The sequence below is a fragment of the Mesoplodon bidens genome (genome assembly GCF_964165515.1).
Source record: "Mesoplodon bidens genome assembly, chromosome: 7".
NCBI classification, from domain to species: Eukaryota; Metazoa; Chordata; class Mammalia; order Artiodactyla; family Ziphiidae; genus Mesoplodon; species Mesoplodon bidens.
The window spans coordinates 37,214,581-37,228,569 of record NC_138164.1 but is presented as its reverse complement, the minus strand read 5'-3'; the positions used below and the strand labels follow the sequence as shown (position 1 = coordinate 37,228,569).

Genomic DNA, 13,989 nt, shown 5'->3' with positions numbered 1-13,989 from the left:
GAAGGCGTGGAGACGTGCCAGGTGGGTGACTGGTGTCACTGAGGGCCTTCTTCCTAGACAGGAAATAGGAGCAGCCCCTCGATGGCAGTGAAATGCTTTTCCCCCCACGGGTGTGGAAAGAGGACAGACGGACTTGTAGCAATCTGGTTGAGTTCTTTGAAATTGCCCTTGACCCTTGTGTGTGCACCAGGAAGCCTTTCCTTTCCCTTTGCCAGGCTCCTCTTGCCTTGGTCTCCCCAGCTTCCCAGCCTCCCACCATTCTTTCCCTACCCTTTTTCTTCACCCTCGCCCCTGCTGACCCAAGTGAACATTGGTGCTATGTCTGTGTAGATGGCAGTTGGGGGCTATTTGGTCTCTTGATGACATCAGCCTTTTTTGTTGACTAGCAGCTGTTTCCATAGTCATTTGTAGCTCTGCCCTGATTGGTTGGATCTTACTGTGAGGTCACTCACCCCCCCTTGTAGCTCTGCCCTGATTGGTTGGATCTTACTGTGAGGTCACTCACCCCCCCTTTAAAAGTAAGCCACCTTGGAGAGTTAAGCAGTTAGGGAGTGATCTCACATGCCTATAGACGGATGGTGTAGATGCCTCACCTTGACCCTTGAAGGATGGATTGTGAGTGGGCTACGCGCCTCATTTTCTGCTTTCTTTGCTGGTTGTGTTCAGCTGTCCTTCCTTTGGGACGTCTTTCTGAGGGTTTTGTGCTTCCGGCGTGTGAGGCCCCTGGTCTCCAAAGGGGGGTGGTCTGTTGGTAGCAGATTGCCTTGGGCGTGGGGGTCCTGCCTGCTCCTGGTGACCTTTGTTCCCTCCTTTCCGGGTTGTCTCCCCTCCCCTAGGGGAGTGTTTTGATGGAAGCAAACCTGACCCCTTCGAAGCCCCAGAAGACAGTGATCTTCCTGAGGACATGGACACGGAGCCCCCCAGAGAGTCCCCCGCCGACCAGGCGGCCCCGGACGCGTCACGCAGCCCCACCCTCCGGCTGAACAGAAAGCGCAAGGTCTCTGGCGATAGGAACCACACTGAGACCACTGTGCTCCCGGAGGACTCTCTGCTGAAAGCCAAGCGGAGACGGGTCTCCAAAGGTGAGCTCGGTTTGGCTTCGGGCCTGCAGGGCACCCTACGGAAGTCCTGGAGCGGAGCAGTGGAAAGTTCCAGTCCCACCCTGGATCCCTGGGGGGAGCCACTCACACCTCCCCACCCCCCAACCCCATCCCACCCCCCACCCCCCCAAAGCCAGGTGGCGGGGCTGGAGCCCAAAGGTGGCCAAAGGCAAATAGGCCCCCTCCCGAGACTTGGTGACAAGTTCCAGCCAACACAGTGACCACACCCCTCCCCTCCCCCACCCCTGTTAGTGATGTGTAAGACAGTTTGTTCCCCCCCCCCGCCCTGGGGGGCTTCTTCATTAATTTGTAGTTATTTCTCCATTAGCTGACTGGCCTGAGAGGGAAATGACAAACAGTTCCTCTAACCGCTTAGAAGAGCCACATTATAGTGAGCTGACCAACCTGAGGTGTGCATTGAATTAACAGGGCTCCATCCCAGAAAGCAGCGCCGCTTGCTGCACCTTAGAGGACGTCGGGAGCAGAGAGCAAACCTGGCCGGCAGGGCAGGAAGGAAGTGACCCAGGCGGTTCAGCCTGCGGTCACCCCCCAGGGCAATAGCATCTCCGAAGAGAAACCTGGCAGGAAAAGGGCAGAGGCCAAAAGCAACAGCAGCTGGTTGGAGGAGTCCCTTAAATGCAGTGACAATGAACAAGGTACGCACGGGGCGGGGGGCGCTCCTGGAGGGTGGATCACCCGCCCTCTGTGGGAAACGGCCCTGGAGGGGACCTGAGCGCCATCCAAGTTGACAAGAGTAGCGTGTGGCGAGCGGGGAGTTTTCTTCCTGAGGTCCTTTCAGCCTGCACACTTCCTTATGGAATGGACAGTGAGGCGGGAGCTCGACTTCCTGGGCTGCTCCTCATCACCCAGCCCGCGGCTGGGCAGGAAGGGAAGTCTTGGGTGACCCCGGGCGCTTGTCAGTGCCCTCATTCCAGCCTCAGGCTGTCCCCAGTCGCCCTGTCCCGAGCACCCAGGCCCCCCACGGGTGGGGCCGGGAGCGCACGAAGGGCTGGCTTCTGCCCTCTCTTGCGGCCCTTTGAAGCGACTTGCCATTTGGCGTTTCGTGGGTTAGCCTATTTGCTGGTTGAATGTGGGATAATTAAAATATTAGTGCTTTGAAAACAATTGGTATATCTTTAAAAACTGAAGCTGCTCCAACGATCAGTGCTAACAATGGGCTTTTCTTTCCTCACCGGCTACAACTGTGTAACGCCCGCTGCTTCTCCCCCTGACAGATGTGCTGTGCATGGACGAAGAAATGGATCGGCAGCCTTCGCCCCTGCCGCAGCAATACACCGACAACAGCGAGAAACCATCCGGGAAGCGACCGTGCAAAACCAAGCCTTTGATCCCTCAGGAGCCCAGGCGGGGCTTGCCGCTGCCAGGGGACTCCTAGGTGGACAATGCGGATGGCAAGGTACCTCTTGCCCCTGGCTCTCCTCCGCCCCCCGGGCCCGTGCAGGCACATCCCGCCTGCCTGCTTCTCTGCTTCTGGGGACAAAGCTTTCCTTTTCCTGAACCCCTCCCCCCAAAACGTCCCTGCCCCTTCCTAGGGGACGTGTCTCCTGGGTGGTGGTGAAGTTTCCAGCTAGTAAAAATGCAACCCCTTCCTCGCGCCCCGCCTCCCCCAGACAGAGAGGAGGAAAAGTGCTTTCCTCCACTCAGGTTTGTAACTCAGGGAGGAGGCGAACCAGCCGGGTGGAGGAAGGACAGCCTGAAATGTGTGCGCTGCCTGGTTTCGTGATAGGTGACCGTCCGGAGATTTTGAAAGCGGCCTGAGCCCAGTTCTGACTATGATCTTTCGCCGGCCAAGCAGGACCAGAAGCCCTTGGACCGTTTGCAGCAATTGTTACCAGCTTCCCAGGCCTCGCAGCTGACATGCTCAAGCTCCCCTCCAGAGACCACCCAGTCCCGCCCGATGCCACCGGAAGCGCGGAGACTTATTGTCAATATGAACGCGGGTGAGACCCTCCTACAGCAGGCCTCCCGGCTTGGCTACGAGGTGAGCATCCTTGTGGGTGCCCCGGATCAGGATCCGCTGGCTGCTGCTCCTTGGGTGGGGGACACACTGGCTGGGGATGGGGGGCGGGTCTCAGAGCCCAGCCCCCTCCACGTGGCGGGCTGGGCTGGGTGTTCCAGCAGGGTGTTTGCGTTGGCCCCGCTCACACTGCGGGCTGTTTGGTGGCTTGTTCAGTCGTGGTGTGAAAAGAAAGGCAGGCCTCTCTGATGTTCCGTTCCCGTTCAGGCAGGCAGGCTGCTTCGGCCCGACCGGCTCACTTATCTCTGATATAAAATCTGACCTAACCCAGGGCTTGGCGACCAGGGGAATTTTAATGAGCCCTTTTGGATTCTGAATAGCAAGAAGGAGAGTAGGAGAGTAGTTATTAGCTCTACTAACTTGTGCTGTTTGGGGCAGAGTGATGCCCCTGTGGGGTAGCGGGTGGGAAGTGTCTGTGCAGAGTAGGGGTGGGAGTGGGGCAGACCTGAGCAGTCTCTTTCTGAGAGGGCACGGGAGCCGAGGGCTGATGGGCGGGGAGCAGGGGTTGAGCCTTGCACAAAACTCCCTGTCCACACTGCTGTATCCCAACCCAGCACGGCTGATGACAGTGATGGCCTCTATTGCTAGAGCAACATAGAAAGATAGCTGATATCTGCCTAAGCCCGTGTGATCTGTAGTAACTCCTTTCACCCTGTTAACATCTTCACTTGGGAGTAACGCGTACTAGCCCACTCTCGGATGAGGAAACTGAGCCTCAGAGGGGTTAGCTGATACCCGTACAGGTAGCAATCCAGCAGTGCTCCACAGCCCACCACGCTCCTCAGCAAGACTGGCTCACACTGGAATTGCCCTTTTGACAGTTCAAAACCTCTGTGAGACAGATGACTCTCTCTGCCCTGTGCAGTTCCCCCACCATACTTGTCAGTAGCTATTGTGATGTAATAGCCCACAGGGCAAAGGCATTTTTCTGTGCTGGCATCAGCCCTCTGGGAGTTGAATGGTGACAGTAAAACGCGGTGCAGCAGGCTGAGCGTGGAGGTGTGGCTGAGCACTGGGGTGGCAGGACCCAGGCTGGCCCGGAGCCCTGGCGCCCACACCCTCAGCCAGCTCTGTGCCCCTGTCCCCCGTCTCCCGTCGTGTCCCCCCACCCCGGTCCATAGTGCCGTGAGCCCTTGGAAGTGTGCCTGCCTTGGCCCTAAGGCATGACTGTGGGTGGGAAGTTGGAAGCACTAGGGCTATGCTTAGTTTGGGGGTGTTTTTTGTTGTTGTTGTGGGTTGAATGTGCTGTTGTTTCTATCTACACGTCTCTTGGAGACCTCTCCATTAGCTAGAGAGCACTTTCTGGTAATTAGCGCAGTTACTTGCAGGTGAAGTCCAAGGAGCACCCAGTTGGTTTCCCAAGAGCTGAGAGCGGGCGCCTAGGAGGACAGAGCAGATGTTGCACATAGTGTTAAGCTAGACCCCCCGTGGTTGAGAAAATAGTCTCCTTGCTTGCAGCAAACGCTGGAGGTGGGGGGGAGACCCCTAACCCCAACTTTTGGGTTAGGGTTGAGAAAGTAGACTCCCGCTTCCAGCAAATGCTGGAGATGGGGGGGCGGGGTGCTGCTGCACCCGCCGTGGAGGGGCGGGGCTCCGAGCCCCACCTGTGAACTTGGCATCATTTCCAGCAGCCTCCCTTTGGGACCAGAGACGTCAAAAGACCCTTGTTGGTCCTCTAAGACAGTTTCCATTTTGGTTTGGTGGCTCTGAGGCCTGGACCAAGGGGCACTTGATCCATCCTTTTTTAGGCTACCTGGCCTTTGATTGCACAGGAAGCCTTGGGAATGTTTACGGTCGGATTTGTTTTTTTCTTCAAATGTAAATTTCAATATGTAGATTCCACAGATCACCAGTGTTGATGCTGAACATTGTGACAAGTAGATGAACGCTTTCAACTTTGAATCCAACTTTCTGGGATTTCTCTGGGCAGAATTTTAAATGTTGGGATGAAGGCCCAGTTGGGAGATGTGGCAGCTTCAACCTTTTCAAATTGAAGGACAGTTTGCTTAAGCAGATAAGGGTGTGGTTTGGGAGGGTTTTCCTGAAGTTTTGTCTTCAGCATTCTTGGTTATTTTCTTCTGCTTAGCCAAAGATACCATGTGCAGTATAACGGCTGTCTGAGCTTTATGTCATGATAATCTGGTTCTGGAAGTTTAGAAACACACTCTGGCTTCAGATCCGCGTTAAATAGATCACTTGCGTGGCCAAAGACCTCAAACCTTTCCCTCCTGGGAAAAAGGCTTCTATTTCTTAGGCTGAAACGCCCGTGTGCAACCACATGCTTGTGCCTTTAGCGGTGATGGTTAAATTTCCTATGAATTGAATAAGTCATGTTTTTTAAAAAGTTAATGAGGCATTTAATTAACTCACAACGTCGGGCTTATGGCCTTTATGGTTACATTTTGCGGGTAATGGCATTCGGCTTATAGCCGCTGAACAGAGAGCTGTCCGACAAAAGCAGTTTGACTTTGCTCTGGAATGGCTGGGCTGCCCTTCAGACACTCCCGTTTATTTCTAGTGGAGAAAATAAACCAAGGAATGTGTTGCGTCGACAGACTCGCCCCGCCTCTTCACCTTTCAGTTAGAGAAAGTGCTGGTGGCGACGGTTGCCATCCATTTAGAGGCCATCACCCTCTTAGCTAGGAGAGTGTAGTTAGCCCACTTGACCCCCAACAGAGAAGGCCTGTGGGGTGCTCGTCACAGCTGGATTGCATCCCTCTAACTGGGGCCCTCTTGGGCCTTTTGAATCTTCCCAGCTGACCAGGTACCAAAGACCTGAGTTTTAGGTCTAGTACTTCATGTTAATTGAACTTGGGGTTTAATATCTCTGGGCCTCAGTTTCCAAGTGTTGAATGAGGATAGTACTACCTTCCTTTCCTGCTATCTCCTGGGTTCCTGTGGGTGACAGAAGACGTCCTCATCTGGGGAAATGAGAAGCACTGTGTAAACAGTGGGATCAACGTGGTTGAGTTAGGACAGCCCGTGGCAAAAAGTCTGACCTGGCCGTGGGGCTACTGCTGCCTTTGCTGCCATCTTCCAGGAGAAGAGAGTTGACTTACCCACCAGCTTGGACGGCCTTTCATTTCTAGGTACCCTTGAATCTGCCCTAGTAGTGATGAAGGTTTCCAGGTGAAGGCCATGATTGTCACAGCAAATAAACCCTGGGTTGAGTAAATTGATGTGTGCACAGCAGTTGGTGGCGTTCAGAGCTGATCCCAGAGCCACGTGACAGGGCCTCTCCGTGGCTGGGGCACACAACTCATTAGCTTGCAGCCGTCCACTCAAGTCTGGCTAGTGAGGGCCTGCTAAAAGAGCAGCAGCTTCATGCGGTATCCTGGATACCAGGGCTCGGGGCAGGTGGCCTGGGAGCCCAGAGGATTGTGGGCTTTCTGGCAGGTTGGGATGTAAACGGAGAAACGCATTCGTGGGCGTGCCTTTTCTCTTCCTCCTCTTGTTTTGGAAGGGAGCTGCTGCAGTGACCTGAAGTAACAGGGCACCGATGGCCAGGTTTACCAGCATGCCCCATTAGGTTCACGTGGTAAGCAAATGGAACATTCTAGTTCGCTCCCAAGTGAGTGGTCACCTTTGATTGGCGTGTCCTCCAAAGGGCATAAAAGGTTTTACAGAACCCATCTCGCACTTCTGGGCGGCTAGAATGACCCCCGTTTTAGGTTTAACAGATGAGTTACCTGAGAGATGTCACAAGGAGGCCTGTTCTGACCCCATCCCATCCCCCCTTACCCAGCAGACCATGTGTTGGGCCACATGCACGTTCTGCCTACTCCCAGCTCTCAGAACCTGACGGCTCTCTGCTGGGCACGACTTACCCAGTATAAACAGTATAATGTGTTTTCTGGTGGCAAATGCTTTCGATGTGTCTGAAAACTTTCTTAAGGTAATAAAACATTGAATAAGTTCCTGCTCTGCTTACTGGGAGTGGTTCATATTAATATTTTAACAAGCCAAAGAAATAAGGTTAATAACAGTGATTCTAATGCACAGTGTTGACACAGAACATCTCCGGGGGCGGGGGTGAATGTTTTATTTGATTCTTGAAATGTGGAGGTTGCAGCCTGTGGTGTATCAGGTTCCTGTCATTAACTTGAGTAAATATGAGAATATTAGACTGATTCTGCCCCGAGAGGGTGGAGTGAGGCAAAATAGAGGGTGGGGTTATTGGAGGCATTTTGTGTCATTCCTCGAGGATGGAGGGAGAGAGCTTCTCTTTAACTCTACTTAACGTACAGACAAGAGCATCTGAGGCCCAGGTTCTGATTTGGGGTCTTAACAGGGGGCGCGAGGATGTAGCTGACCTGTGTGTCCCTGCTTCTCTAAGCTGGGGAATGTTCTCTGGCTGATTTAAGCTCTCTTTAAGTGTTGGTCATCCATACTTTTATCTAAACTTGTGTTATCGTCCACTGCCACTGACTGAACAGACCCATCAAGTGAGAATGGTCTGTGCTTGGCAATGTGTCATCTAAGATGTTAGCAGCTGTGACACTTCTGTACTGGTCACGTCGGCCCCTGGGCTGAGGGCTTTCATTGCTATCCGAATGCGTCCTCTCAGCAGCCCTGTGGAAGCTTGGAGAAGTTCAAGGGTAACTTGCCCATGGCCAGGCCACTGGTGCAGCAGAGCCTTAGACAACACTGTCTGCATCTCCAAGCCCTTCTCACGCACTCTTGCCCACCACCAGGGTGCCTGCCGCCTGCCCGCGCCATGGTGGGCTTTTGGCCCCAAGGATGTATGCCTTTGAAAGTGGGCACCGCCAAGCTATGGGGAGGTCACCCTTACAAGTTTCACTGTATGGTTGTCTGATGGTATCTCCTCTCCTCTCCTCTCCTCTCCCCGTAGGAAGCGGTCTTGTACTGCCTGGAGAACAAGATTTGTGATGTGAACCACCGCGACAACGCGGGTTACTGTCCCTGCACGAGGCTTGTGCAAGAGGTTGGCTCAACATCGTACGACACCTCCTTGAATATGGCGCCGATGTCAACTGCAGTGCCCAGGATGGAACCGGGTCAGTGGCGGTCTTGCTCTTGGCCTGGCCCTGCTGGGGCATAGGCAGTGGTTCTCAGGGTGTGCGGGGAACCCCAGAAGGAAAGATGGAGAGTGAGTGCCATGTAAGCACACTGATGGTGGAGTCCTCTAGAATGGAATCGGACAGATCTTTCTGGCAAATTTACATAGAACTTTAAAACTCTGTGACACTCTTATGGACAGAGGTCCCTGAAAATGTTGAGCCTGCATGAATAATCAGGGGTGTTCTCTTTTAAGACCCTGGACTCTCCACCAGCATCTGTTGAATCTCACTCTTGAACATATATGTGAGTTGAAAGTTGCAGGAGTACAGACAGGTCCAGTGGCAACTGGCTTGATAGGACCTGCCGTGTCCACCCACATCCCCGGGCCTGGCCCCCACTCTGTCCTTGACCTCGGTTTATTGGCCAGAGGCCCAGGTCTGAGTCAGCCCAAGCATCTTCCTGGTTGTACCTGGGATGCCACCACGAGGCAGGGCACTGGGGCTTTCCTGACGGTCATAACATTAGCAAAACCGTAAGGTATTTGGTGGCTCATGGTTTCCAAATAGCATCCTTTCTGGATGGGACTGCGGACAGTGTTCCTGACCCCAGCGGACACGGGCAGGAGGACTCTGTATCCTCCTGAGAACTCGCCCTGCCTGTCGACTGCTTCTGGGCGAGAGGGTTGATCACTCATCTCCAAGTTGGTTTCAAGAGAGGTTCCACTTTGCCCCCAGTTTCTTTGACAAACTGCACTTTTTGGGTTTTGTTTGTAATGGTATAACAATGGCTTGTCGTATCTGCTTCCGTGATGCTGGGATTCTTCCCCCCACCCCTCCGTACGTTACCTTCTTACAGTCTGTCACTATTTAAGTTCATTGGAAACGTTTTCATCGTGGCCTGAGTTCCTCCTTGGGCCATGCATTAAGAGAGATTTGCATTGAAGAATTAGGCCTGAGATGGTCCCTTCACCTGTCCCGTAAAGGGTTATGTGTTGAAATAACAGAGTAATTTGTCGCAGCGACCGTACACTCACCTCCTCGGTGAAATAGCGCGCCTACGAGGCTTGGCCGCACACGCTCGATTTTGCCCCGTGTCCTTAGAAGCAAGCGTCACGTGCACGGGTGTAATCCCCCGCACCTCTCCTAGGCCTCTCCACGATGCTGTCAAGAATGATCATCTCGAAATTGTCCGCTTGCTCCTCTCCTACGGTGCTGTTCCTACCCTGGCTACGTACTCAGGTAGAACCATCAAGAAAGTGAACCACAGCGAACTTCTGGAGAAGTTCTTAACAGGTACGGCAGAGGTCAAGACACGGTCTTGTTCAAGCATCTAGACGGTGACTTCACAGCCTTTCACCTGGGTTCCCCCTACCCCCACCCCCCCGTTTACTCTAAGTGACCCTTTACTGGGAAAAGCGGCCCAACGTTAGTCTGTCAAAGAAGAGATACATACTTTGAGTTTTGCGAGGTGGGGGGCTGGAAAACTCTTGGCTAGCCAGGCTAGCTTTTGTTTGGCAGGCTGGGGCGGTGAGGCAGGCAGTCCCTCAGGAAGGCGGGTGGACGCGTGGGGAGGTTTCAGTCAGATACCTGGAGGCGTGTGCAGTGGGACTTGTCAGGAGGTGACACCAGCCCCAGCGTGAGATGTTCCCGAACTCCAGCAGCATTTGCCTCTTACCAGCAGGCGTTATCTTGTTTCTCTCTCTCTCTCTCTCTCCCCCTCTCTCTCCACACTGTTGAAATAACCTGCAGGCTCCTGACGACGGTAACCCCGGTTGCTCTTCGGAGTTCTCTGGCAGCTCTGTGTGTGGTGAGCAGCCTTGTTCGTTTCAGTTGGGCTTGTGGGGGTGGGGGTAGGGGTGGGGGTGGTGCTGTGAGCAGGGCTTGCTTGGGAAAGAATTTTTCCAGGGTCCTTTTTGGAGAACAGCTGGAATCTTGCTCCAGCTTACTGACCTCTCTCTTGTTTGCCCCCCCGGTTAGAACCAGATGATGAAAGTGGTTACGATGTTTTAGCAAATCCCCCAGGACCGGAGGACCAGGATGACAGCAACGAGGCCTATGGTGACCTATTGGAATCTGAATTTTCCGAAGACCCCGTTTTGCCGTGTTATAACGTCCAGGTGTCCGTCGCTCAGGGGTGAGCGTGGCCAGCGTGTGGTCGAGAGCCAGCCCAGCTGCTCTGTGGGGTGGCAGGAGTTAGAAATCCCCTTCAGCAGATGAGGGTGGATGGGTTGGGGGGTGAGTGAATTCCTCACCAAGTGTCCACCGACCTCACATAATGCAGTGGAACTTTTCCAGAAAAGTTTGGGGGATGGGAGGCCTCCCCAGCCAACTGCCCTCATTGGAACACACCCCTAGAGCCCAAAGGACACGGGAGTCAGCGACTGCAATTGCACAGTTTCAGTCACTAAACTCTTGGGGAAGGGATCCTCCCCAAACGGCTACCATAGGGGCCTTCCAAGGCGCGTGAGGTCCACGGGACAATACTGATGTGTACCCTCTTCTCGTATAAGATTAGAGAAAGCCGTATGTGGCACCTGGGATCTTATGTGTCTTCAGATTTGCTTAGATCGAGTCTTGTCCCCACAGTCGGGCCACTGTGCCCCATGACCAACCCTTCGGAGTGAACACATCAGGAAACCTTGCTCTGCTGTGTGTTGACCCCGGTGCTTAAGGAGTAGCATCCTCCTTGGACTCTGAGGCTGGGACCGTGTCTGCCTTTGTGGTGACATTGTATTCGGGATAGAGATGATAAAGCGTGGCAGGGTATCAGGAAGGATTGTACCACCTCCCTTCTCGAAAAAGCCTCACTCCCGGCAGCATTGAGGGGCGGGTTGGAGGTGTGGGAAAGGCAAGGAAAGCCAGGTGACCTCGAGTGTTTCTCATGCTCTCTCCGTGAGGGCCAGAGGAGAGGAGAGGTCAAAGAGGTGTTTGCCATCTCCCTTGGGTTGGCATACAGACTGGTTTTCCCCAGTGACTAGAACGGGGTGCACTTACTTGGAGAGGGGTGACCTGAGTTGTGGCCAGAGCCAAGGCAGCACTGGGGTGGCCTGCAACGAGGCTGGTTCAGGGGCGCTGCTCCTGCTTTTGTCTAAGTTGGCTGATCTGCCCTAGGTGGTCTCTTAACACATGCACATGAGTCCAGAGTTACCCCGCTAGAAGTAGATCTTCCGGGCTTCCCTGGTGGCACAGTGGTTAAGAATCCGCCTGCCAGTTCAGGGGACACAGGTTCGAGCCCTGGTCCGGGAAGATCCCACATGCCACGGAGCAACTAAGCCCGTGCGCCACAGCTAATGAGCCTGCGCTCTAGAGCCCGCGAGCCACAACTAGAGAAAGCCCGTGCACAGCAACAGGCCCAATGCAGCCAAAAATAAATAAATAAATAAAATTAAAAAAAAAAAAAGTAGTAGATCTTCTAAGGACAGTGAGAAGTGGGGTGGGGGTGGGGTAATCAAAGTGGAAGTAGCAGGCCCTTTCACCGCCAGGAGACGGGTAGTTCATAGTTGGGAGCGCCTCTCATTTTGCCGGAAACTCAAACCACTGTCCTTTCTCTGGTGTAGGCCTCGTAACTGGCTGTTGCTCTCAGACCTGCTCAAGAAACTGCAAATGTCCTCCTGCATATTCCGCTGCAATTTTCCAAATGTGGAAATTGTCACCATCGCAGAGGCCGAGTTCTACCGGCAAGTGTCAGCAAGTCTCTTATTCTGTTGCCCCAAAGACCTGGAGTCCTTTAATCCGGAATGTAAGGAGCTCTTAGATGTGGTGGAGTTCACGAACGAGCTTCAGACTCTGCTGGGCTCATCCGTGGAGTGGATCCTCCCCAGAGACCTGGACTCAGACGATGCCTGGTGAGCTCGCCGGGGCCCGCCGTGTACAGTGTGTCATGGTGTTAATCCTTGTGCATATGTGTCATAATACGACTATTTCTGTAAAGAAAGGACACGATGAGACACGACTCCAGTCGGAAGGACTTTGAAACATGTTTTTTTCTTTTTAAAATTTTAAGTCAGTTTTTATGAAGTTGTTAATAAAGTTTCTTTACTTTTCAATGTACACATGCTTTGGAATATGTTTGTTTTTACTCGGAACAATTGTTTCTTTTCTTTTTTAAGGAGAAAAAAAAAAAGGCAAAGGAGCTCCACACTTTGACTTAATTTCATACAAAGCTCCGATGACAGAGGCCATAACTGTTGAGAGTTGCTTTGGGGGCAAATTAAACCAGTAAAATTTTAAACTCTTCCTCCATATTAAAGGGATTGAATAAATTGGCCACTTTGGTGCACCTGTGTCCTGCGAATTGTCCAATTGGAGATGGAGGTTTAGGAAGTGAGTTTCAGTCTTGTTTAAGTCTCTTCCCATCAGACTGGTCTCGTGATTTCCTACACACCATGTTACTTCCTGTCTACCTTTCCTTGGTGTTGTTCATGCCTGGATTGTCTCCTGTACCTGCTCAAACCTTGGTCCATTCTCATTTGTACCATGGAAGTTTGTCATGCTGGATACTGTCAGAACTAATTTTACTTAAGTTTGTGTTAAGGTGCAAAGCACACGTTTTGTATATTTTCTGTTTTTTGTGTTTGTCTATATTTTATGGTTTCGCTTCAAGAATTATTATGGGAAGGGAAATAGCAAGATGTAAAGAGCAAAAAAGTCATCATTCTCTTTCAATTGTTAGAACATCTATCTGCAATCATAATTATGATGCACTGTGGTATGTGTTAAAATAGTAAATACATGTAACGTCCCGTAGGAGCAGCAAACTCTGGTGTTGGTGAGGGTGTGTCATGGAAGTAATCACAAAGCAGGTGACTGTTGGTTGGGGTCCTGAAACATTAGTGTGCCTTCCCTGTGTCCAGTAGTGGTCTGGAGGGGTCAGGAAGCCTGCCTTTGAATTTGAGGGAACAGAGGGTTTGAGGTCCTCTCTCTTCTATTGCTCTAGTACACTGCATAGCAGCAGTATACTGGGTTTACAGTTGACATTTAAATCGCTGATTGATCATTAAGATTGGGATGTATCTTTGGAAATGAACATAGGAAGAATCGTATGCTTTTTCTTTTTTTTCTTTTTTTTCCTATATCTGAAAAGGTATGTAGTACTTTGCTGAGTGGTTGGGAATAAAGTTTGCAGTATTCAGTGTATTCAGTTTTAGTATCTAAATAGAATTAAACTGTTGCTGTAAAGTGGAATAGCACTTTGTTACTGACAAGTTTTAGAATGCATCTGTTCGTCAATTACCTGTTTGGGAAGATTGTAGTTAATGATTTTGAGAATGTGGCTATAAACCTCCAACTGACTCAAGAAAAGCAAATAAGTCAAGATTGACAAATGTATAGGCTCTTCATCTTTTGTGTGTGTGGGTTTTTTTTTTTCCTTTTAGTTATTTGTCAAGGTATAAAGAATTCTATCACACTTAAGACAAGTTAAGTAAACGTCACGGGGTGTATTCTGACATGGCATGGAGCAGATCACATGGCCTAGATCTTAAAGGTGATTTTATGTTTAAACTTTCATGAAAACATATGTGATTGAAACACATTAATATATTGATACAGAGGGCAGTTAATTTTTGTCTTTTTTTGTGTGTGTGTGTGGTACTGTTGTGGCCTCTCCCGTTGCGGAGCACAGGCTCTGGACGCGCAGGCTCAGCGGCCATGGCTCACGGACCTAGCCGCTCCGCGGCATGTGGGATCTTCCCGGACCGGGGCACGAACCCATGTCCCCTGCATTGGCAGGCGGACTCTCAACCACTGCGCCACCAGGGAAGCCCTAATTTTTGCCTTTTGATACATGTGAGCGCAGCTTTCATTTTGCTGAAAGAATATGACCAGTTTT

The 13,989-nt window shown here is 51.8% G+C and overlaps 2 protein-coding genes, 1 long non-coding RNA gene and 1 pseudogene across 4 annotated transcripts in view; 3 read left to right on the top strand and 1 right to left on the bottom strand.

The window, feature by feature from the left end:
* Positions 1-13,989, top strand: part of LOC308620761 (uncharacterized protein) — a gene marked incomplete at its 3' end in the record, with an annotated part of 448,069 nt that overhangs the window by 238,442 nt on the left and 195,638 nt on the right. The gene's annotated exons all lie outside the window — the stretch shown is intronic.
* Positions 1-13,989, bottom strand: part of LOC308620057 (centrosomal protein of 78 kDa-like) — a 220,436-nt pseudogene that overhangs the window by 127,193 nt on the left and 79,254 nt on the right. The gene's annotated exons all lie outside the window — the stretch shown is intronic.
* Positions 795-1,917, top strand: LOC308619854 (BCL-6 corepressor-like). Its single transcript, XM_081239080.1, has 2 exons — positions 795-1,082; positions 1,530-1,917. The coding sequence occupies exons 1-2, from the start codon at positions 905-907 to the stop codon at positions 1,619-1,621; spliced, it is 270 nt and encodes an 89-aa protein (XP_081095206.1). The 5' UTR covers positions 795-904; the 3' UTR covers positions 1,622-1,917.
* On the top strand, positions 9,739-11,293 carry LOC308619864. Its single transcript, XR_014016264.1, has 3 exons — positions 9,739-9,966; positions 10,137-10,293; positions 10,746-11,293. It is a non-coding gene; the product is annotated as an uncharacterized lncRNA (long non-coding RNA).